Source organism: Anastrepha ludens, chromosome 6, assembly GCF_028408465.1.
Source record: "Anastrepha ludens isolate Willacy chromosome 6, idAnaLude1.1, whole genome shotgun sequence".
NCBI lineage: Eukaryota > Metazoa > Arthropoda > Insecta > Diptera > Tephritidae > Anastrepha > Anastrepha ludens.
In genome coordinates this window covers 14004002-14028571 of record NC_071502.1, presented here as the reverse complement: position 1 = coordinate 14028571, position 24570 = coordinate 14004002, and the positions used below count along the sequence as shown (strand labels likewise).

The window sequence follows — 24570 nt, the reverse complement described above, 5'->3', positions numbered from 1 at the left end:
AAAAATCTTAAAAAAATGTGATACAAATTTAGATATTTTTCAGTAAAAGGCATTATTATGGCTAAGAAATATATTAAAAGTATTTATTATTGTAAATTTTTAAGTCAAAGATATTACTATAAATTTTTTGTTTTTAACGATATTCTATAGTTTTTAATGTTGCCATAAAAATTCTAATTTGGCATAGCAGCCTCACAAATACGCCCAAGCACTCTCACTATTACACACCTATATATAGATGCCTGGCAAACTCACGCCTAGGGGTCCCGTCAAAATAATAGGAAGATGAAACTCAATGGCAATGAGCTCCCCGCAGGAGAGACGGCCGAAGGATGATTCTATGAACGAATTAAGCGCACATCTACTTGATGCTTCGCTTAATATACTAAAATCATACGTGTCAACCTTAACGTCGGCGTGGACAAAGAGGGGAAATGTGCTCTGAAAGTCGAAAAAGTCAGCATTCACTAGAAAACCGAGACTGGCGAAATTTTGAAATAGACGTGCATTAAAACTGCGCTCTATAGATCGAAAAGAAACTAAATTGGTGGTGCAGTGATAGGCGGATAGCATGGCGCGTCTTGGATGGTGTACTACGCGGAGGCCAAACATCCATTTAGATCATTATCTTGTGGCTTCCAACCCCTATATAAAATAACGAATCCAACAGTTTTTTATATGGAAAAAATGCTGAACACCGTCTGGGGAATAAATTATTAAATTCAACCGGAACATTGACCCCTTTCAAAGTGGCGCTTCATTATAGTAAAATTTAATGGGCTATAAAACTGAATGCCCAATGTTTTCTTTCTGATCTGCGAACTCCCCCATACTGTATGCAGCCGCCCGAATGCCACCCTTACTTTGTTTAGCCTGCAGTTGACATCTTCATCTACTCCACCATCTGCCGCGATGATGCAGCCGAGGTAGCAGAAGCTTTCGATGAATTCCACCGGGTATCCGTCAACCAATATCTGCCTTGCGTTATTGTGGTTAACTCTCATAGCCTTGGTCTTGGCTAAGTTGACCTCCAGTCCAACAGTGCGTGCCAGCGCGACTAGTTTGTCCACCTTCGCTTGCATGTCAGAGAGTTTCGGAGCGAGGAGGCAGATGTCATCGGCGAAGTCCAGGTCCTCAAGATGTCTGGTGAAACTCCATACGATGCCTTCTTTGTGTCAGGGTCAGTTGGTTCATGAAGTCATCAAGGACGATGGGGAAGAGAAGGGGCGACAGGGGACAACCTTGACTTACGCCTGCGTTGTTAGTGAATGGATCGCTGATATCGCCTTTGTGAGGCACTGCCAATTCGGAGTTCTCATAGAAGACTTTGATGACGCGGATTATCTTGGCGGGAACTCCATTTCTACTGAGTGGCAGCCATATTGCGTCTCGTTTGATAGTGTCGTACGCCTTCTTGAAGTTTACGAACAGTTTGTATAGCGGGGAACACCTTTCAATTGATTGTTCTAATATAATCCGAAGTAAGTTGGCTTGGTCAACACAGCTTCGGTGAGGGCGAAAACCAGCTTGTTCGTCTCTTAAGAGACGTTCGATATATTTGAGCCTGCTTTGCATGATCACGACTACAATTTTGTAGATGGTGTTAAGTAAGGTTATTCCTCGTCAGTTGCCGCAGTCACACGGCTCGCCTTTCTTGGGCGGCTTCACTATGATGCCTTTTGTTCAGGACGGAGGCGACTTTTCATTGCTACAGACAGCGGTGATGTGGGGATGAAGAATTTCCGCTGATATTTACGGTTCGGCAGTCATTAGTTCAGCCTGTACGCCATTTTCGCCCGCAGCCTTGTTGAGCTTCAGCTTCTTAATTGCAACCTTAATCTCCGCTAGGCTGGAGCAGGGTGTTGTTATTTTATTGCTGGTTGTTGTTGTGCTGCCCATTTCAAAGCTAGGTATACTGCTAAGAGCAATGCTGCTACTTGCTTCAAAGTGTTTCTTCCATCTGCGGAACTGGTCACCATTGGAAGTCAGCAAAGCACCATTCAGATCTGTTGTTGTTGTTGCTGTAGCAGCATAAACATTTCCCCTATCTATATACGGGGAATGCTGCTGGAGTGACAGTCCTTGGCCGGATATAAGTCGGGGTCGTTTCGGTAACGTAAAACCGACTGTCGTGGAAACGACCATTCAGATCTCTGATCGGCTGGTTGCTTACTCCGCTGGTTGGTTAGGCGGCCAATTTGTTTATTTAAATAAAATTCGTATGAAAACATAATAAATACAAATAAAAACTACATTTTCATAGCACTAAAACGGTTCTTAAAGCATTCGGCTGGGAAATTTGAAATTTATTTTTTTCCAGGCAGCAGCCGAACTCAATACTTGATTTGTCCGTCTATGACGAAGTTATTACTAGAAATTTACCATAAAAATTGTATTTGTATATTTTTAAGATTAATAGATTTTATTGGCAACAGCGTTAACTGAATACATGTTAGATTATTCAAAGTTATTCGCTCAGCGAGTTGTAATAAAAAAAAAACACGTCTAATATTTAATTCTACGGTTAGGCGTTGCTCAAGCGAAATACAAGAACAAATATTATTTGCACTTTAATACTAACCGCAAGCGATAATTAAACTCATTTTTATACTGGCGTCAGTTTGGCTGTTGGTTCCAATAATGCCCATAAACCGGCTGCAGATGAAATGGCACCCAACAATCCAATTGTGCGCGGTGAAAGTTTTGTATAGCCCAGCCCCGTAAGTGGAATAAACAGATCACATAGGTTTTTTATCGTATCTACAGCCACATCCTTGTGTATCAAAATTAACGCAAACGAATGTAATGCTAATCGATTAAAGTCACGCAGTGAAGTGACCCTTAAGGGTGATTTTGAATCACTTACGCGGGTTATACCACTTTTAACGCTTGCCTTACGCAAGTCGAGCAATCGAAATATTTCATACACATCACGACATAAATTCATTATGATCGACAGCAACCAATACTTGTTCGCAAATTTACCCCAACGCTTCGAGTTTATATCCTTGAAGAGACCAGTGCGCGCTAGCCACATGAAATGATCGGCAAGCAGAAACAAAGATTGCGATAACTTGCTCAACGTCAGTGTGACACGTATCGTTAAATCCGGATAGTGTATAGTACGCAGCGAAGAATAGAATATGTCAACACAGCGTCCGAAACGTAGTACTGGAGAGTTAGGTAAATATTAGCTTGTTATCATAACTTCTATTCTGTGATTTTTACTCACGTTTTCGGAATGTGCTGAGTATGTACTCCACTGTTTTGAAGCTGTCGGCCAATGCTGGACTCATATCGGCGTTCTCCAATAAGTCCCATAATGCGCGTGAAGTATATTGGATAAGGCTAAATTGAAGCAAGTGCACAATGGGCTTTTAAATCTCTCATTGCGTCGAATTAAATCGATCTTACCGAGCAACCTTGTCACGGCCTGCTGTCTGGCTATTCAACTGCACCCATTTGTCCAAATTCATTGTTTCACTGTCTTCTTTGTATGGCTGCACATATAGACTACGGAAAAGATTTTATTTCAATAAATACTCGTAATGCTCTTCGTAGTAAGTTCAAGGTTCAACAACAGATGTAAACAAAAACGCTATCGGAAATAGATTAAAGTCAAATATTTGTTTAGCTTACCTATCACCTGTTACGTTTTTGTTGTTTTGTGTCAAATGTGACGGAATATCGGTATGGTGAAAAAGGGAAACAGTTGTTCTATGTGCAGGGTGATATTGAAAATAAAAACGAGTAATACCATTCGCGTTGAAACTTATTATTAAAATATCTAATGCAATAATTACTTCATGAACAAAAAGATATTGTTATTGTATATTTGCTTGACATTTATGTTATATTTTATAAAATGTGAGAAGTTTATATATTATAAGGTAAAAAATACCGTATAGTGCCATCTATATGTTGTATTTTACCAACACACTTTTGGTACCTTGTACAGGGTGACGCGTATATCTTTTCCAAATTCACCATCTCGCATAATTGTTGTATGTACGCGTTGATTTATTTGCTAAATTCCCGTGGTATGGGATCCGACACCAGATAATTTCATGCATAGAACTAGAAAACGACTATTTCAAACAGTTTGGCGGCAGGGGCGGCTTCGATTAGTAATCATTAGGACAATTCAAAATTTGTAGGCCAACGTTGGCTATATGAGTGTATTTGCATGTCGAGGATGATAATAAAGTGATTAATATGTAAATATTGGATTTGAACAATGGCCCAAAATAATGTAGCAATTAAGTTTGTCCTTTTTAAATAAATTAACTAATTTTTATTATTGGTATTGATAGAAAAGGAAAACATAAGATTAAAAATTGTCCAACAAACCTCAATTCTCATGTAAAAAGTAAAGTTTAAATTGCTCATTTTCTTACAAACTAAAAAAGTTTTTCGGCAATTTTGCCATCGAAATTTCCCTAATCCGCCTAAACTAAGAGAATTAAGTCTAGTTGTCTATCTGCATTAGTTGCACTTAATTCCTGGAATAATTTTGAATTAAGTAGTTAATCCCTATTATCGCCACTGTCTGTTGTTGTTGTAGCAGTAATACAAGCCCTGACAGTATAGTGTATATCCACCGGTCGTCTTCGTCTGGCTCATTTAACGATAGGCCCAGGAAACTTGCTGCTTCGACAGGTTGGGTCCAGAGGGAGAGGCCGGTTAGATGAGTAGGTTTTAAGGGGAATGTGAAAAGGTGGTTACTGTCGTGCGAGGGGTCTTCACATGCACGACATATGTTTGGTATGTCGGGGTCAATTCCGGATAAGTAGGAATTTAACCTGCTACAATATCCAGAACGTAATTGTGACAGTGTTACGCGGGACTCACGGGGAAGCTGGAGCTCTTCATCTGCTATAGGTGCTGGTTGCACTCCGATTACGGCATTCGACGGATGGGATCTTGTGAAGGTGGGAACGGTCTCCCGGTGAATGCCGTTTAATGTATGTCTAAACACTGTCTGGTCTGTTCTAGATGTCTGTTCGTTTTGTGGTGAATCTCGTCGACGTAATTGAGGAGGTGTCTCTTGACGTGCCTGGGAGGCGGCTCTGGCTCAAGCAGGTGTCTGGAACCTGCGGTAGCACCCTAACAGGAACTGCTTGCTGAGCAGTTTGTTGTGCTCCATTACAGGGAACATCTGTGCCTCATTGTGAAGGTGTTGAAAGGGGGACATCAGGAGGCAACCCGACGCTGTGCGAATAACAGTGTTTTGGCAAGTCTGGAGCTTTATCCACTGCGTGTAACTAGTTCCAGGCGACCAGACAGGCGCAGCATAGTTTAGAACCGGCCGTCCTATTGCCTTAAATGGCGATAGCAACAATTCTTTGTCTTTGTCCCAAGTGCTGCTGGCAAACGATTTGAGGACCTTAGGGGCAATTTGGACTTTAGTGGCAATTGCGGTTGTGTGCGAAGATAAGGAGAGCAAACTGTCAAAGGTTATACCCAAAATTTAGGGAATGTTTACAGTCGGAATTGGTGTGTCATCGACTTTTACCTTAAAAGTCAGTTTGACCTCCTTTGTCCAGGTGGTAAAGAGGGTCGCCGTGGACTTAGTGGGGCCCTGTCTAGTGAACCGCCACTGTCTGTCTAAGCTATTGATCTCATTTGCCTTTGAAACTTGCCAAGTAGTGATGCCATATTAGCAAACGTACCTAGCAAACGTTTCGATACCTCGTTTCGACACCTTCATTTAAGTCACTGGCAAGCCAAAGCTGTTTTTTTTTTTAATTTTTCCATTGGACCAACCATTCAAATTTGTGTAAAACCTTAAACAGCACAACAAAACAAAACAAACATTATTAACTTTGCTTTTTGATCTCTTTATCTAATTTTTTTAAGAATTTATTCCATTTATATTGGATTATTCTTTTTTGTGTTGGTTTGACACCACCTAAGGCATTTATAAGTGAAGGGTCAAAGCATAATTTTCTCTTCCATCGCTCTTGGCTCTACAAAATTCGCTAGCTTTCTATGCCATTTATACTTCAAGTCTAGGTTGGGTGAATTACATCTTATGCACCCTGTACAAACTAAGAGTCTTTTACCTTTCCAGTCCTATGGAGTTTGAGAAACATGATGATATACAATGAGACAGCACTTAGTGAGATCGAGTGGTAGGTCCTGTTGAAAATTTCTGAGCGTTTGCGCGTTGGCGAAGGCGATAATTGCATCTGATGGTAGTATAAGACTTACTGCGGCAAAATTAAATTCAAGAAAAACTATTTTCTTTTTATTTAAAATTTTTAACTGCGCTTTAGAACTTTTAAATTTGCATATTTTTTTAGTAAAACCTCCGTTGGTAGCCCTTGAAATCACTTCTGAACTGTATTTTTCTCTTACTAAAAAGATTGCATATAATTAAAATTATGAATATCAATGTGTTCGTGAATACATACAAAAATGAACATGAATACGTATTCAAATAAAATGCAATTATTAGTATCTGCGCACATTTGCTATAACCCCACCAATTCGTACCCCGACGATTTCTTCTCATATTGCAAAAATTATGAACACACCACACCACCGTTGCAAAATTATAAACACACCACATTTTTATAAATACATGGACGTGTTTGGACATCTACTCATCTAGCGAAATTCAGGCAAGAAATTGCCTAAGAAAATATGTATTTTTCATAGTTTTAGTTCAATTTTTGGTTTATTTAACTAATATAAAAAATGCATAATAGTTAAAAATACAGTTATTCCGCTTCCCCGAGCGGCAATATACGAGGTGTGTTCAAAAAATAAGGTGAATTTTCAAATTTCGCGGGCTACTTACATTCGACTTTCAATTACAGTGCACTCGCGATAACTCGAACTAATTAAAACAGGCGCTGTTCGATTTATCGAATTTGTTCGACTTATCAATTGAGTGTGCTATGTTAAAAAAACAGTCATTGATATCGATTTTTCGATCGATTGTTGAAAATAGAAGCCAGTAGAAAATTTCTGGAGTATAGTTTCGTTATACGAATTACATTTTGGTCCATTGGCTGGATCAATGGTGTCACATTCGGCGGCATAAACATAGTTAAAATTAAACCATCCTCGGACTTTAATTCGATTCCGTTGGGATGTGATGGGGCATTATCAATTAGAAGAAGAGCCTTCTCAGGTAGTCCCCCATCTTTCAAATATTTTCTCACCTAATATTTAGGTAAGTCATTTAACTTGGTTAAAAAAATTGTTTTAATGAATCTGGATTTTACCTGCGGCACGAATTATGAAACCAGTCTTTGAAAATCGCCGAAGTCATCCAGGCTGATTTGGAATTTTTGTAATATACTCCACCGGACAGTTAAAATTTTTGAAAACACGAGGATTTCTTGCTTTGTCAATAACGAGAAGTTTAAGCTTATGGTTGCCGGTAGCGTTAGTGCAAGCCATAAATTGCCTTATCTTTCTTTTTTATAAGACTTATGGTGGACTTGGCTACCCCATATTCCTTCGCTAGAGAAGTAACACTACGCCCACGTTTAATTTTGTTAAGGACTTCAGCCCTCTCTTTTAATGTTAAACACTTCAACCTTTTACGATCCATTACTCACGTGCACTGATACACTACAAATGACAAATTTAAAGCAATTTGGTCAATGCAAGATGTTGTTCCCAGAAAACTAACGGGATATTAACGCCGAAATATTCATATGGACAATACACTTCTTCTTCTTCTTAATTGGCGCTATAACCGCTTACGCGATTTTGGCCGAGTTTAGCAAAGCGCGCCAGTCGTTTCTTTCTCGTGCTAACCGGCGCCAGTTGGACACACCAAGTGAAGCCAAGTCCTTCTCCACCTGATCTTTCCAACGCAGAGGAGGCCGCCCCCTTCCTCTGCTACCACCAGCTGGTACCGCATCGAATACTTTCAAAGCCGGAGCGTTTGCATCCATTCGGACGACATGACCCAGCCAACGTAGCCGCTGGATCTTTATTCGCTGCGCTATGTCTATGTCGTCGTAAAGCTCATACAGCTCATCGTTCCCTCGTCTGCGATATTCGCCATTGCCAACGTGCAAAGGTCCAAAAATCTTACGCAGAATCTTTCTCTCGAACACTCCAAGCGTCGCTTCATCGGATGTTGTCATCGTCCACGCTTCTGCGCCATACGTTAGGACGGGCATGATGAGAGTCTTGTAGAGTGTGAGTTTCGTTCGTCGAGAGAGGACTTTACTGCTCAGTTGCCTACTTAGTCCAAAGTAGCACTTGTTGGCAAGAGAGATTCTACGTTGGATTTCAAGGCTGACATTGTTATCGGTGTTAATGCTGGTTCCTAAATAGACGAAGTCTTTTACAACCTCGAAATTATAACTGTCTACAGTGACGTGGGTGCCGATACGCGAGTGCGCCGACTGTTTGTTTGAAGACAGGAGGTACTTCGTTTTGTCCTCGTTCACCACCAGACCCATTCGCTTTGCCTCTTTGTCCAGTTTGGAGAAGGCAGAACTAACAGCGCGGTTGTTAAGGCCGATGATGTCAATATCATCGGCATACGCCAACAATTGTACGCTCTTATAAAAAATTGTGCCTGAGCGATTAAGTTCTGCGGCTCGTACGATGCTCTCCAACATCAGGTTAAAGAAGTCACACGACAGCGAGTCACCCTGTCTGAAACCTCGTTTGGTATCAAACGGCTCGGAGAGGTCCTTCCCAATTCTGACGGCGCTGCTGGTGTTGAGCAACGTCATCTTACATAGCCGTATTAGTTTTGCGGGGATACCAAATTCAGACATCGCGGCATACAGGTAACTCCTTTCCGTACTGTCGAATGCAGCTTTGAAGTCGACGAAAAGATGGTGTGTGTCGATTCTCCTTTCATGGGTCTTTTCCAAGATTTGGCGTGTTGAGAATATTTGGTCGATGGTAGACCTTCCAGGTCTGAAGCCACACTGATAAGGCCCAATCAGTTGGTTGACGGTGGGATTCAGCCTTTCACACAATACGCTCGCTAGAACCTTATAGGCGATATTTAGAAGACTAATCCCGCGGTAATTGGCACAAATTGCAGGATCGCCCTTCTTATGGATTGGGCAGAGTACACTTAAATTCCAATCGGCAGGCATGCTTTCATCCGACCATATTTTGCATAGAAGCTGATGCATGCACCTTACCAGCTCCTCGCCGCCATGTTTGAATAGCTCACCCGGCAGTCCGTCGGCGCCCGCGGCTTTGTTGTTCTTTAGCCGCGTTATCGCTATTCTCACCTCGTCATGATCGGGCAGCGGAACGACAATTCCGTCGTCAACGATTGGGGTATCGGGATCTTCACTTTCTCGGTGACATGCGCAGCTGTCACTGTTTAATAAGTTCGAGAAGTGTTCCCTCCATAATTTAAGATTGCTCTGTACGTCAGTCACCAGTTCGCCGTCTTTGTTCTTACAGGAAAACGCCCCGGTCTTAAAACCTTCTGTAAGCCGCCGAACTTTCTGGTAGAATTTTCGGGCGTTGTTCCTGTTGGCCAGCATCTCAAGCTCTTCGCACTCACGTATTTCGGCCTCTCGTTTCTTCTTTCGGATAATACGTCTCTCTTCCTTTTTCAGCTCTCTGTAGCGATCCCACATGGCTCGCGTTGCGCCCGATCGCAGCGTGGCTCTATAGGCGGCATCCTTTCTTTCTGCGGCAGCATGACATTCCTCGTCGTACCAATTGTTTTTTCGGGCTCGCCGGAATCCGATTTCTTCTTCGGCGGCGGTACGTAGAGAACGAGAAATGTTGCTCCATTGTTCGTGGATGCCGGTTTGTTGGGCAGTACTCTCTGAGAACAGGAGTGAGAGTCGAGTGGCGAATCTTCTGGCTGTCTGTTGTGATTGCAGCTTTTCGATGTCGAACATTCTTTGCGTAGGTAGATGCACGTTTTTTGCTGCACAGAGGCGTGTGCGCAGTTTGGCTGCAACAAGGTAGTGATCCGAGTCGATGTTGGGTCCTCGGATCGTACGTACATCTAATACACTAGAAGCGTGTCTTCCATCTATCACAACATGATCGATCTGGTTTCGTGTTTTTCGATCAGGAGACAGCCAGGTGGCTTGGTGAATCTTCTTATGCTGGAATCTGGTGCTGCAGACTACCATGTTTCGGGCCCCGGCGAAGTCGATCAGCCTCTGTCCGTTACCGGATGTTTCGTTGTGCAGGCTGAATTTTCCGACTGTGGGACCAAAAATTCCCTCCTTGCCCACCCTGGCGTTGAAGTCGCCAAGCACGATTTTTATGTCGTGGCGGGGGCAGCGCTCATAGGAGCGTTCCAGGCGCTCATAGAAAGAATCTTTGGTCGCATCGTCCTTCTCTTCCGTCGGGGCGTGGGCGCAAATTAGCGATATGTTAAAAAAACGGGCTTTGATGCGGATTGTTGCGAGACGCTCGTCCACTGGAGTGAACGACAGTACTTGGCGACGAAGTCTCTCTCCCACAACAAATCCGACACCGAATTTGCGCTCCTTTACATGGCAGCTGTAGTAGACGTCGCAAGGTCCTATGGTTTTCTTACCTTGCCCCGTCCATCGCATCTCTTGGATGGCAGTGATGTCAGCCTTTACTCTCACGAGGACATCAACCAGCCGGGCAGAGGCACCTTCCCCATTAAGGGACCGGACATTCCAGGTGCATGCCCTCAAATCATATTCCTTATTTCGTTTGCAGGGGTCGTCATCAGCATAGGGAGGTCTCATCCGAGGCTTTTTCAAACTTTTCATTGGGGGGGGGGGGGGGGGGGGATTTTTAAGTGGCGGGTCCCAAACCCAACGCACAACCAGCTATCCTGGAATGTTTCGCCTTCACAATACACTAGTATACATATAATTTATATACATATACTATTACATATGTATGTATGTACAAAATGTACATGTTTGAAAAGAATGTACACACATAATTTAAATTTGTTTTTTTGTTCGAGTTATAGCGCTTTTTTATTGTTCGAGTTACAAAGAAGTCAATAGGGGGAAAAATGTGTTCGAGTTAGCACGTCGTTCGACTTAGCGGCTATTCGAGTTACCGCGAGTGCACTGTATTATTATTTTTTTTTATGTTGGTACACGCGTCTCGAAGATATTTTCACGGTTTTTGTAATATTTAGTTTTCATGTTTAGTTTGCTTGTGAGAAGCATAAATGTGTTATGCGTGTTCGCCGATTTTCTGCTATAAAAAAAATTAATTCATCAAAGAAGTCGCATCAAATTTTGTACAAAAAATGGAATTAAGAGCTCAAAAACAATTGAAATGTTGACAGTGTTATACGGTGAGAGTACTCTGAGTTAAAAAAAATGTTAACAATTGGTACGAGCTTTTCATAAAAGGTCGAGAAAGTGTGAATGACGACGCTCGCTCTGAACGCCCCAGCACATAAACAATCGATAAAAATGTTGAGAAAGTGAAGAAAATTGTTATGGAGAATCGTCGAATCACAATTAGAGAAGTTGCTGAGGATGTCGGCTTATCGGTTGGACCATGCCACGCAATTTTTTCGGAAAATTTGGGCATGAAGCGTGTGCCAGCGAAGTTCTTTCCGGAATTGCTGAATTGTTGAATGACGTCAACGATGATCCTGATTTGCTTAATAGGGTCATAACTGATGACAAATCATGGGCATATGGTTATGATATTGAAACCAGAGCCCACTCGTCTCAAAGGAAGAGTCCTGGAGAGCCAAGACCAAGAAAAGCGCGCCAAGTTCGATCAAATGTCAAGGTTTTGCTCACTGTTTTATTCGATTACCATGGCGTAGTTCATCAGGAGTTCGTAAATAAGGAGTATTATCTTGAAGTTATGCGCCGTTTGCGTGAAACAATACGAAGAAATGCCCAGAATTGTAGAAAAAATGCACGGTTTTTGCTCACTCATCTTTGCTTATTAGAGATTATTTGGCCAAAAACAACACCGTTGCCATGCCTCAGCCACCGTATTCACCAGATTTGGACCCTGCAACTTTTTCATATTCCCAAGATTGAAAAGACTCATGAAAGGACGGCGTTTTGCGACGAATGAGGAGATAAAAACCGAATATTTGAGAGAGCTCGAGGACATACCAAAAAGTGCATATCAGAACTGCTGCGAGGATTGGAAAATACGCTAGGACAAGTGTATTATATCTAAGGGGACTACTTTGAAGGAGATAAAATGGAAATTGATGAAGAAATAAATATGTTTTGAGAAAAATTAGGTTAGGTTGACTAGGCTGGCTGAAAGCCAACTCATAGCCATAGTCGACACAGTCAGCCATGCCACGCTACTAGATGACATTTTACAGTCAAGGGCTGAAGAGTTGGACCGCGAACTACCTGAGTGGTCGTTATTCGTTTGTGCTATTTCGAGACCAAATCTCAAAACAGAGAAAAATAAAGCAAGGAGTTCCGCAGAGTGGAATCGCAACAAGGTCCTCAAATCGCTTGCTGGCAGCTCTTGGGGCAAAAACAAAGAAATGTCGCTATCGACTTTCAAGGCAATAGGCCGGCCGGTTCTAAGCTATACTCCGCCTGTCTGGTCGCCTGGAGCCAGTGATTCGCAGTGGATGAAGCTACAGACCTGCCATAAGGACCGCGACAGGATGTCTTCTGATGTCCCCAATACAACATCTTCATGACGAAGTCCATATGCTACCTGTGAAGGAGCATAATAAACTGCTCAGCTGGCAGTTCCTGCTAGGGTGTTACCGCAGGTCTCACCCATGAAGACACCTGCTTGAGCTTGAGCCACCTCTGGGGCATGTCAGGAGACACCTCCTTAATTACGCGGACAAGATCCAGGACAAAACAGACCGACAACTACTGAATCGAACAGACGAAGAGCTCCAACTTACCCGACAGTGCTGCGTAATCTTGGCACAAGTACGTTCTGGATACTGTAACAGGTTAAACTCCTACTTATCCAGAATCGACCCTGACATACCAAACATATGTCGTGCATATGAAGGCACCTCGCACGACACTAACCACATTTCCCTCAAAACCCACTCATCTAACACCCCTCTCCCTCTGGACCCAACCTGTCGAAACAGCAAGTTTCCTGGGCCTACCGTTAGATGAGCTAAACAAAGGTGATTACATTGCACTGACAGGGCAAAGTTACTGCTACAATAACAACATTGGTCCTTAGTGGTACAATATGGAGCTTGACTCTTACGTTTCCTTGTAGTAGGCTTCTTGTAATAAGCCTGCGTATTTGCGAATATAAGTAAGCCCTGAAGCTCTAACCCCGAGAGGCATTCTAACCTCTCATATTGTAGAGCTCCTAGATTGTGGCCTTTCAGTATACCTACGATAGTTCCGCTTACCTTCCTTTCTAGTCAGGGCTAGTACGAATCTGGTGCATTTATTTGCATTCTGAGAAAAATGAAAAGTCACCTTATTTTTTGAGCACACCTCGTATAGGTATGAAGTAACAGTGGTTAGGGCAAGTATATGTACATATCGAAGGGCCCAGCTCATATTTCTGTTACTTCACAAGAGTTGGAAAAAATTAAATGCAAAATGCAGTTTTTTTTCATGCTTGCATAACTTTAAGTTTCCATAGTAATCCAATAGTTTGCTATTGAATGAGAGTTCAAGGTGTAAAATCCGTTAAAAGCTTGATTTGGTAAAAATATATGTTAAGGGGGGAGCCTGGTTTATGAGCTCTAAAAATTGCATCTCTTTGCGATTTTTTTTTTTTAAGGAAAAAATTAATTTAGCACTGCAAATTTTTTTCTATCTTTTAATGAACATTTAAAAAGTATAAAAAATGTTTGTACTGGTTAAAATAAGTTGAAAAAAAATGTTTAACATAGAAATTAGTAGAGCGCTGCAACGCTGGAGTTTCCAACTGGCGTACAAGATACAGCTCGTAATTATTATCTAAAGCAAAAAAATTAAAATGGATTTCTAATTATCATTATTTTTTATTCTAGATGAGCTAAGAAAACTGAGAGAAATTCCAAAATTTCAACTTTTTGGAGGTTTTAAAGAAAAAAAATGCCTTTCTATAAAAAAAAAAATCTTTTCAACTTGGTATAAAAATCTTGAAAAATTTTTTTTATCTATTTTGTTAGTTCAAATAGAAGAGAATTTAATACTGAAGGGAACAAGCTATGATTCATTTCAAAAGGTTCATTAGTTTTTTTCATTCATGTACGCCAATTCAAAGAAATCATAAAAATGAAAAGTCGAGAAAAGAAGATAAAGTTTGTACTATAGCTGTCCGGTCACAGCGTAACTACCTAACGCTCGCCTACCTTTGGCTTTGTATCTACGGAAATATGGAGAATTAGGCTCAGTAACTTTGTGTGAATATTCTGAAATATATTAGGAATCGCTTAAAACGAAAAAAAAAAAATGACTTTTTTTGACCTTATAAACCGGGGGGAGCCTGGTTAAGGCCTTTATAATATTAAGGTAACCAACCGCATGCGCTCACTGATTTACTCTCCACAGAAGATTTCTTTTTTCAATGACCACCAAACACTCAATTCATTGTGCAGCTTTATTGCATGTCAAATGAAATCAATTTGCCTTCGATTGCGCAACAGTTTTTAAAACGTTTCGATTGGATTGAATTCTATTTTTCTTTCTGCTTTATATAGCAATAAATTTAACCACAAAGCATTGCCAATATGAACGTTATCGTAAAGCTTTTACGGCAAATTATTTTTGCAATGACGAAGTAACCTAACCACATTTACACCTGCAACACACAGACATCCGCCAACGAACGCACTCTACTTACCATTCACCACTGTCACCAACACTCCCCGCTCTCACACCATCGCACTCACCACCGGCAAGCGAATAGATGCTCTTGGTGGTGAGGTTTTCAACGTTAAAAGCCACTGACAAAAAAAAAGACAAAAAGTGCCGCTAATCAAATTAACTCTTTGTGAAAGTGTTGTGAGCGACCCAGGCACTTTGTGGATTATGAAAAAGGAAGGTCAGTTCAACTTAACGAAAAATGTACGACATGAAGTTAAGGGTACGATGAAGTGCCAGTGTCAGAAGCAGCAGCAGCAGTAGCAAAGACTTGGAAGGCGCCAGTAGCCGCCAGCAATTACAATTTTAGACAACCTAACCGAAAAGACCAGCACAAGAAATTTGTCGGCAACAACAATAACTGCAATAGTGAGATGGCGTTACGAGTATTTGGCAAATATTTCGGACAAGGTGGTGGCGGGTGTCGCCGGAAATACTTTGATGTATTGTCACTTTTCGGCTTGGGTATATTACACTTTCGTCGCAAATGTTGCACAAAAGCGCCACGGAATGCACGAAAATAATAAGGAAATGAGATTTTTGAGTACGAAACTAAATGTCCAATGGGTTCGAGGAGTTTAATTTATATTACAACAGCAAATGAATGGAATGAAAGGAATTGGCGTTTATTCAAACTGGGAAACTTTGTGCTCACTTCTTGAACTTGTTCACCTTAAACCTTTTTGTCTTTTACAGTAATCGGATACTATTTACATAAATAATCAAAACGACAATTCGTCACTGCTTTTGACTAGGCAGCAACGCCCATAGCCACTTAAAGATGTGCAATGCTTAAAATTGATTAATTTACTTATTTTGTATTGGAATGGAGTTTAAAGAAACAAAAATTTTGTCCCCGTAGCCATTCGGGCAATTCAATTCTTTTATACGAGCGTACAATCATCGGTACATCATCGGCCTTAACAGACGCGCTGTCCGTTCTGCCTTTTCCAAAGTGGATAAGAAAGAAAAGCGAATGGGTCTGGTGTTGAACGAGGACAAAATGAAGTACCTTCTGTCACCAAATAAACAGTCGGGCACTCGCGTATCGGCACCCACGACACTATTGACAATTCTAATTTCGAGGTTGTAAGAGACTTCGTATATTTAGGAACCAGCATTAACACCTATAATAATGTCAGCCTGGAAATCCAACGTAGAATCTCTTTTGCCAACAGATGCTAACTTGGACTAAGTAGGCAACTGAGCAGTAAAGTCCTCTCTCGACGAACAAAACTAACACTCTACAAGGCTCTCATCATGCCCGTCCTAACGTATGGCGCAGAAGCTTGGACGATGACAACACCCTATGAGGGGTCCCTTAGAGTGTTTGAGAGAAAAATTTTACGGAAGATTTTCAGACCTTTACACGTTGGGGACGGCGAGTATCGCAGGCAACGGAACATTGAGCTCTTTGAGCTTAACGACGATATAGACATAGACGCAGTGAATATAGTTCCAGCGGCTACGCTGGTTGGGTCATATCGGCCGAATGCATACAAACGCTCTGGCTCGTGGTAGCAGAGGAGAGGAAGAAGGGAAGAGGAAGGCCTCCTCTGCGTAGGAAAGATCAGATAGAAAAGGAGTTGACTTCACTTGGTGTGTTCAACTGGCGCCGGTTAGCACGAGAAAGAAACAAATGGCGCGCTTTGTTAAACTCGGCCAAAATCGCGTAAGCAGTTGTCGCGCCAATTAAGAAGAAGAGAGAAGCCATTTGGGCTTGTGGAGCTATATAAGAAATCGGCCATTGGCCAACAACGACAAGCCCTTTAAAGAGAAGCTCGGTTAAAGGCATACCAAAGAATGTGCATAGGCTATACTGCGACAGCCAAGCGGCAATAAGGGCCCTGGGCTCGATTATGGTGCACTCGAAACTGTTTGTGGAATGCCTGACTTCGCTTTCGATCGCATCCGAATTCTTCAATATAAGGCTCATCTGGGTACCTGGTCATAGCGACATTGCAGGAAACTGCGAAGCAGATGTGCTGCATATACAGGGAACCTGTAAGGTAATTAGTTCGCGAAACGAGAGGATTGGGATCCCGTTGACTACCTACAAACTTGTAAAGTCGGGAAATATTTTTAGCCACGAGTAGGTTGATAGCACTAGCAGGATCTTCTGAGGTCAGCAAATTCTCACACCCGACATTGGGCACGAGGTATACTTGCTGTGAGATTCCGTATTATTTCGAGTCCTTTTTGCATCAGTTGTATGGAGGTTGAGATGGAACCATCTCAGCACTTTCTGCTTAGCAATATTTAATTGGCTTGGCTCTCATCTCTTTGCTACGCCTGCCGATATAGCAGGCATTGATGTTAAAAACCAGATGAACTTCGTCAGTAGTACAAAGCGAGCAACACCACCGTAAATCAGTCATTATTCGGCTTCAACAAGTCATCATTCGTCTTCAACAAGTACACATCCCCCATACCCGACCATACATTTGGAAATGGCCAAAAAATTGGAAACACAAAAAAAGCGTACGAGTAACCTTGATTTGATTAATTTTGCTCGTTAGAAGCATCAATAATTTTAAATTTTCGATTTTTGGGTCACTGCATTTATTACAGCTGCTGTCCCACCGGGAAATTAGTCGGAGAATAATTGACTTCTCTCTCAATTGCATCCGAATACTTCGGATAGCTGCGGATACTTAGGCTAATTTGGGTTCCCGTTCACAGTGGCATAAAGGGAAACTGCTGGTATGATGAGCTGGCTACACAGGGGACCCTGGAGACGGTTTCACTGCAAAACGAGAGGGTTGGGAATCCTGTAGTATACTCCTGGAAAGATCAGCCAGGTATTAACTCAGCGAGAGTTGGACTAATGCGCAAACGTGCAAAGTCGTGAGATCCTTCTGATCACGGGTAGATCGAGGGTGCTCGAGTGAACTTCTAAGACTAAAAAAGGCGCAGCTTTCGAATTTAGTAGATATCCTTACCAAACATTGCCTGTTAGAAGTACATGCGGTAAGACTTGGGATTGATTCAAGTCCTTTCTGCAGAAGCTGTCGGGAGGAGGAGCGGCCCTGCTCTCGTCGGGCAAACCTGCAAGTTTAAATATTACACATCCGGTGAAATTCATTAGTAGCTTCAAGCGGTTAATAAGAAAGGAACTTAGCCATTGTTGGTCATTAATCTCTAATCCAAAGCCCATTCTTCATTTTTCCAACTGACGAATTTAGATTATTTGTCCAAGAGGACCTCTCACAAGGGCAGCCATTTTTCCTATCCTATCTTATCCCACCCGGAGTGGTTGCGTTGAAGTTGACTTTTTAATTTCCTGTATAACTTTCCAATTTCACCAACACTCCACAATACAGGGCCGGACTCTCTATTTGGGAGTTAGCGAATTGCTCAATTTGAAAAATTTTCTCATCAGAAAGCACAACGTCCGGAAATTGACCGCTTTCGGCCAAACGAATCAACTTCTTCGCTCTCTCAAGTCTGACTTGTTGCCTTTTTGGTGTGAAATCATGCGTCTTTTGGATCTTTCAAGGCTTGACTTTCAGATCATTTTTCAGTATGTGGCGGATGCTACGGTCAGATATTTTCAGTTCTTTCGCCATTTGATTGGCACTTCATCGGGGATTTTGCTCAAGTTGCTTCTTCACTTTCTGAACCATTTCATGTGACGTTGCAGTCTTCTGCAATTCTGCAATTCTCTCTGAATTCCGAATGATAATCACGCACCAACCCATTCGGTTATGGCAGCCTTCCACATTTTACTCCTTACAATTATTTACGCAGTACTATATTTCAATTTCAACCATAAGACTTTGAAGTTAAATTTTGAGTCATTAATGTTCAACACAGGTAGTGTAAAGACCTTTAACAATGTATCACATTTCAATTTTTCGTTTCCTCGTTCACCTAAAACGCCAATAAGTACTCGTAATTATTGAAACACTACGCATTTCATCTGCTCAGGTCATGAATCATCTTGCGCTGGCATTAAAAAACTTATGAACTTTATTCAGTTCGACAAAAACATTTGCATCCAAATGCCATAACACTCGTAGCCTCTTAGCACATAAATTCCTCCCACACGCAGCACGTACACAAGAGATACTTTTAATATATGTAAGCCTCAAATTGATAACGTAAATTATATGATTATGTGCGTGTATTTATTATAACTTTGACACCTGAGCAGTGTACCTGGGCAGAGTACGAGTATAAGTCATGGCGATGTATGTCGTAATCAAATTAGGGTGAAAAATAATGAAAACTAACGGTCACAAGTGACACCCGATGAAAACGATAAGAAGCCCATAAAATCAAAGAATTTGAATGGGCCAACTGGTGCAGGTGACATCTCACACATACGAGTGAGACTACTCGTACATATGCATTTATGTGGGTAAGTGGCCAGAAAAAACACTCACACTCATAAAAATCTGCACAATTTACCTATTTGCCGAACACAATAAAGAAGGCACTAAAGAGCGTCGTAACAACAATGCAAAGAAGTTCGCTGTAAGAAGTGGTCGCATTCTAATGAATTCGGTACTGAACAACTACTAGTTAGTTTTCTGAGAATTTTGACTTGTCTGCAATTTTTCAATAGTTCAAAACTAATGTTTGAATCGACTAAAAACAAATAGAATGGACTAATTACATATATTTTCTGAGAGGATGGGGTATTCAAGCGACGCTGGGTGGAGAGTTCTGTACTGGACTCTAAACAGTGCTAGATGCAGGATGCGCACGGTATTTGAGCACAACTTGAGTGTAAAACTAATTAGCTTTTATTTTGAACAAAATTTAATGAAACTTCAAGAATTTTATGCACAACCCTAACTTATTATATACAGGGTGCGCCATCTTTTATGTCGGTATGAAAACATTGAATAACTTTGAAAAAAAACTCATTTGTATAAATGAGGTATTTTTATTGGGTTTGGTTATATACAATTTATTAAAATTATTTTTTTAATACAATATTAATAAAATGGCCACCTTTATTAGCAATCACAAACTGCGATCTTTTTTCTGCGTTTGTCCTCACCTTGTCAAGCATTTTCAGGTTTTATAGCGATTTCGGCACGACGCCTTAAGCTGGTCAATAGTCTGCGGCTTGTTGGCGTAAACCTTACTTTTCAGATAACCCCACAAAAAGAAGTCCGGGGGGGTTAAAACAGGTGATTTGGAGGGCCAGTCGATGTCGCCTCTTTTTGACACTAGACGTCCTGGGAATTTTCGTTGGAAAAATTCAATTGTTGCATTCGCAGTGTGGCATGGCAACAGCCAACATCCATCGATATCGGTTTCCATCGACCGTTTCGTTTTCTCGGTAAAAATATGGCCCATTGATGGTTTTGGCGCAAATGCTGGCCCAAGTATTTACTTTCCGGCCATGCAATGGCATTTCATGGAACTCGTGTGGATTTTCAGTTCCCCAAATGCAGCTACCAGAAAGGTTAAAATGTGCCTCGTCAGTCATTAAAATTTGCCTTAAAAATTTGGGTTCAGCGTCAACCATTCGAGCGACTGTTTGGCCGTATTCCAAGCGACGTGAATGGTCTGTCGGCAATATTCTTTGTGCCAATTGCACTTTATACGGAAACAAATTTAAATCATCCTTTACAATGCGCCACATTGTGGTTTCACTGACGCCAAAATGCTTAGCGCAACGACGATACGACACTGTTGACTCCTGGGCAACGCTCTACCTCACTGCTTCAACAAGTTCATTGGAACGTCTTAGTCGTTGATGAACGGCATGTTGACGATCTCCTACTATCCCGTGCTCAGAAAAAGTCGACACCAAACGACGAATAGTATTGTCAGACGGTGTCTGTTTGCCGCGATACTTTTTGCGATATGCGCGTTGAGTTAGAACAATAGAACGACTATTTTCGATGTATAGCGTCACTATTTCAGCGCGTTGTTTCGGCGTAAAGCGATCCATGGTTGAAATTGTACTGAAAATGTATAATGAAGTCGACCAATGACAAAGTTATTCAACGTTTACATACCGTCATAAAAGATGGAGCGCCCTGTATCTATAAAATTGTTTAATAAAATTTCCATTAGCTGCAAATGGACCCTCCTCAACCCGGATCCGCAAACGATTGCATGCCCTAATCAAATGTTCCTTATTCATATTGACCATAATGGCATTAATTACAGCCTTCAAAGAAAAAATAGTTATATGACGATGCTTATTAGTTTCAAGCTCAACTACGCTGCATAGGTAGTAATCCAAGGGATTAAGGTTTGGGAAGTTAAGCGGCCATAACTTTGGTGTTCTTAGTCGCTTCAAGGTATTAAATTTTGTTTAGAAACAGTTTTGAACGGATAACTCGGTGTTCTCGTATTTACTCCGACATATACTGGAGATCTTTATAGACAACTCGACGCATAAGACCCTCAAAAGCATTAAGCTCCCTCATAAGAAGCCGATCATTGATTTTTAAGGGTTCTCGTCAATGATCGTTTGCGCATATTGAATAAATTCTGCTGATCGGAGAGTGGCAGAAGGTACTCCGTGTTTTTGCGTCAAATTCTGCATTGTCGACGAATGTTTCTAATTAACGACGGGCCTTTTGAACGAATGAACGGCGCACTTAAGGAAATTAGTGATTTGTAAATCGGTGTGATTTGCGCATATAACGACGATAACTCCATTCCTCTTCATTTTTTTTTTTTTTGGAAGGAGGTTGAAATCAAAATGTCAGAAACATCTCAGATGCCTTCACACCAATGGTATGTAAGGCATGCTCCCACTAATACAATAACAATCCTCTACCTCGACTAATTCTACCTTGGGACCACAAAAGTCTAACTTCTGGGTAGAGCCGAAAAAACAACAGGTACCTGCGTCCAGATTCCTCTCCTGCAGGCATATGAAGGCTATACACCGTCGATAGTCACAATTACTCCCACTGTGTTTATAGGGGTTCTATGTAAAGTAAAGTGGACATCGGAAAAGTTGCAGTAGTCTTGTCGTCTGCACGCTATTGCATTGAGTGTTTCACTCAAGCGTCTGTGCTTATCGTTGGCTCGTCAGAAACTGTCCGCCTTCTCTGTTGCTGCATCACTTTGCGTTCCCAATCAATATGGCGAAATCGCGTCATGATCTTACCTGCGAACGTTTGCGCTGCCTCCCACTTACCGCTGGTTGCGCACATATCTCTTATGAGGATGCTGGAGGATGGTTGATGACCCAGGCCTTGTTCTAGGATAGCTCGTTCCTCTCTAAAGCGGTCGCAATAAAACATGGCGTGTTCTGCGTTTTCGTCAGTATTCGGGCAGTTTGGACAGAAAGGACTGTCTGCCAGCTTAAAACGGTGCAGGTATTCCTGAAAAACAGCCATGTCCGCTGAGCAACTGCAAAAGGTGATAGTCGGTGTCTCCATGTTTTCTTATTAGCCACTCGTCAACACGTAGTATGAGTTTGTAGGTTCAACGTCCGCTTTGTAACTCATCCCATCAATACTGCCACCGGCCTATTGTCAGCTGTCGCTCCGCTGCTCTTTCTCCTGGTGTGGGCCGCGCTCCTTGCCCGTTATAGAGCCAAAATATTTCATCTGCTAAGAGGTTTAGAGGTATATTTCTAGCTATTACGCAGATTGTATCATCTATACGCGCAAGCTACACGCAGCGCGCCTTGCCTGCATGTCTGGGTAACTTGCCGTAGATTCCACTTTTTAGTCCCCGCCCAGATAGGTGCTGCATAAAAAATTATAGTCAGCAACCAATAACAGTAGTCGTCTGCGATTTCCCTGGGGCTCTCCTAGATTAGGGAGAAGCCGCGTCAGGGCAGAAGCCGCCTTGGAACTTACATTTATTAAGTTACCTGAAACAAAGTCTTGTGTCGATCCAGAAGTCTTGTGTTTCTTCATTTCTTGAGTTAAGTTGTAGAGCAAAACGGCAAAAATATTGCTTTCGGGAAGTTATAGCCACATATATTCAGGGTGAATTCCAAAATAAATAAGACTGAGCTAAAATAGAAACGACAGGAGCTTTGTTCTGATAACTTAGAGTTCATTTATTCAAAATAGTCCCCTCTGGCCTCGATACGCTGTTTTGCGCGATCTAAGAGCTTTTCGAAAGAGTGTTTCAAATCATTGACCGGAATGTCCTTCAGGATGTCGGTACAAGTCTTTTGGATAACCTCTACGGGCGCAAAACGTTTCCTCTCATAGCCATATGCAATTTTCCGAGTAGTTAGAAGTCACAGGGAGCCATATCAGGCGAATACGGTGAGTGATTGTTGGTTAAAATGCGATTTCTAGTCAAAAAATCAGTCACAAGAATGGATCGATGAGATGGTGCATTATCTCGCAACAAGCGCCAGCTTCCTCCTTCGCGGTATTCAGGGCGAATTCGATGCAACAAACGCTTCAAAACGCCAAGATAGAAAATTGCATTCACGGTTTGGTCCATTGGCATGGACTCCTTGTGGACAATTACCTTGGAATCGTAAAAAACAAATGGGCATCGACTTGATTCATGTCTTCTCCAAAAGCGATTTTTTGAGTGATGGCTCGTCTGGGGCCTTCCATTCGGCACTTTCACGCTTCGTTTCAGGTGCATGTTAGAAACACCATCTTCAATCACAAGTTACAATGTTGTAAAGGAAGTTCTCGTCCTTTCTCGCCTTTTTAATGAGGTCTTTCGACTGTTGAATTCTGAGCAATTTTAGGTCCTCAGTTAACTTGTGCGGAACGAAACAAGCACAGACATTTCGTAAGCCCAAATGATCAGTTAAAATGCGATGTTGTTGTTGTTGTTGTTGAGGTGGTTGAACATTTCCACTGAAATGCTCCTAATTAGTGACCAGCACCAGTTTACTACAACTATCTCGTGTGAAGATGTGTTTTTGTTTTTTTTTTGTTTCCAAGTCAGATCCATTTAGTGAGGTCAAAGTATAGCAGCAAACCCTTTATTTCGATGTCTGAGATCTCATTAATTTGCTGTAGGAAAGGCTTACCGAAGGATCGGAGTCGTGCCCTGACTAGTCCCGGACATTCACATAAATAGTGGAAAAGACTTTCCTTCGCCCCTTCCGTTTGACAGCTTCTACAGATAGGATTGAAGGGTAGATTGAGTCTAGCTGCATGATCCCCTACTTTCCAATATCCTGTAAGGGTTGCAGTGATTCGTGAAATGTTTGGCCGAGAATCTTCTTTCGGCTAAAGAATGATAGTGTGAAGCAATGGATGATTTTAGTGTGTTTAGTGGGGTGGAGACTGCCACCGCCTCTGCTATGTCTAGTGTCGATAAATCGATAAAGATATTTTTGTTCAATCTATCTGATGTCGTTTTGACTTTTCTTCAGTTGATTAAGATCCAGTCCCTACAAACTAATCCGAAAAGCACTAGTTGAAAAAACAAACAATAAAACAAACTTTCCTATTACAAGTTTCCCTCTTCTATTCATACCCATATACCCCATACTCGCTGTATGTTTCTAAATGTGTGTGTGTATGTAGTTTTTGGTGTATGCCAGTCGGATAAACACCTCCATGGGGAGCGAGCAGAGGTGAGGGTGCGAAGTCGCACTTTTAATCGTGCCGCCTCGAAGCTAATTTCTGTGCATTTTGTGTCCTCTTTTGATGTTACATCGCGTACAAAACAATTGGGGAGTTTTTCGAAAATGCGACGATAAAAACTCAATTCCATAAGCTTTGAGTACAATGGCACGCACATGTGCACATCTAAACGAAAAACTAATCAGCGACAATATCAACGACAATGACAGCGATGATAGCAATTGTAACAACTATACTCCTACAACAACAGTGTCACAAAAAAGTCAACGTGCTTGAAAAAAGCGATAGTAGTAAAATTTACTACAATATTTCACGATTGCGATGAGATGTAA

At 41.7% G+C, this 24570-nt stretch overlaps 1 protein-coding gene across 1 annotated transcript; it reads right to left on the bottom strand.

The window, feature by feature from the left end:
- Nucleotides 1-2400: 2400 nt before the first annotated feature.
- Nucleotides 2401-3710, bottom strand: LOC128866196 (peroxisomal membrane protein 11B). The gene is made up of 4 exons (XM_054106731.1): nucleotides 3640-3710; nucleotides 3415-3513; nucleotides 3233-3348; nucleotides 2401-3171 (listed from the first exon to the last, which is right to left on the bottom strand). The coding sequence occupies exons 2-4, from the start codon at nucleotides 3474-3476 to the stop codon at nucleotides 2606-2608; spliced, it is 744 nt and encodes a 247-aa protein (XP_053962706.1). The 5' UTR covers nucleotides 3477-3513; nucleotides 3640-3710; the 3' UTR covers nucleotides 2401-2605.
- Nucleotides 3711-24570: the final 20860 nt, after the last annotated feature.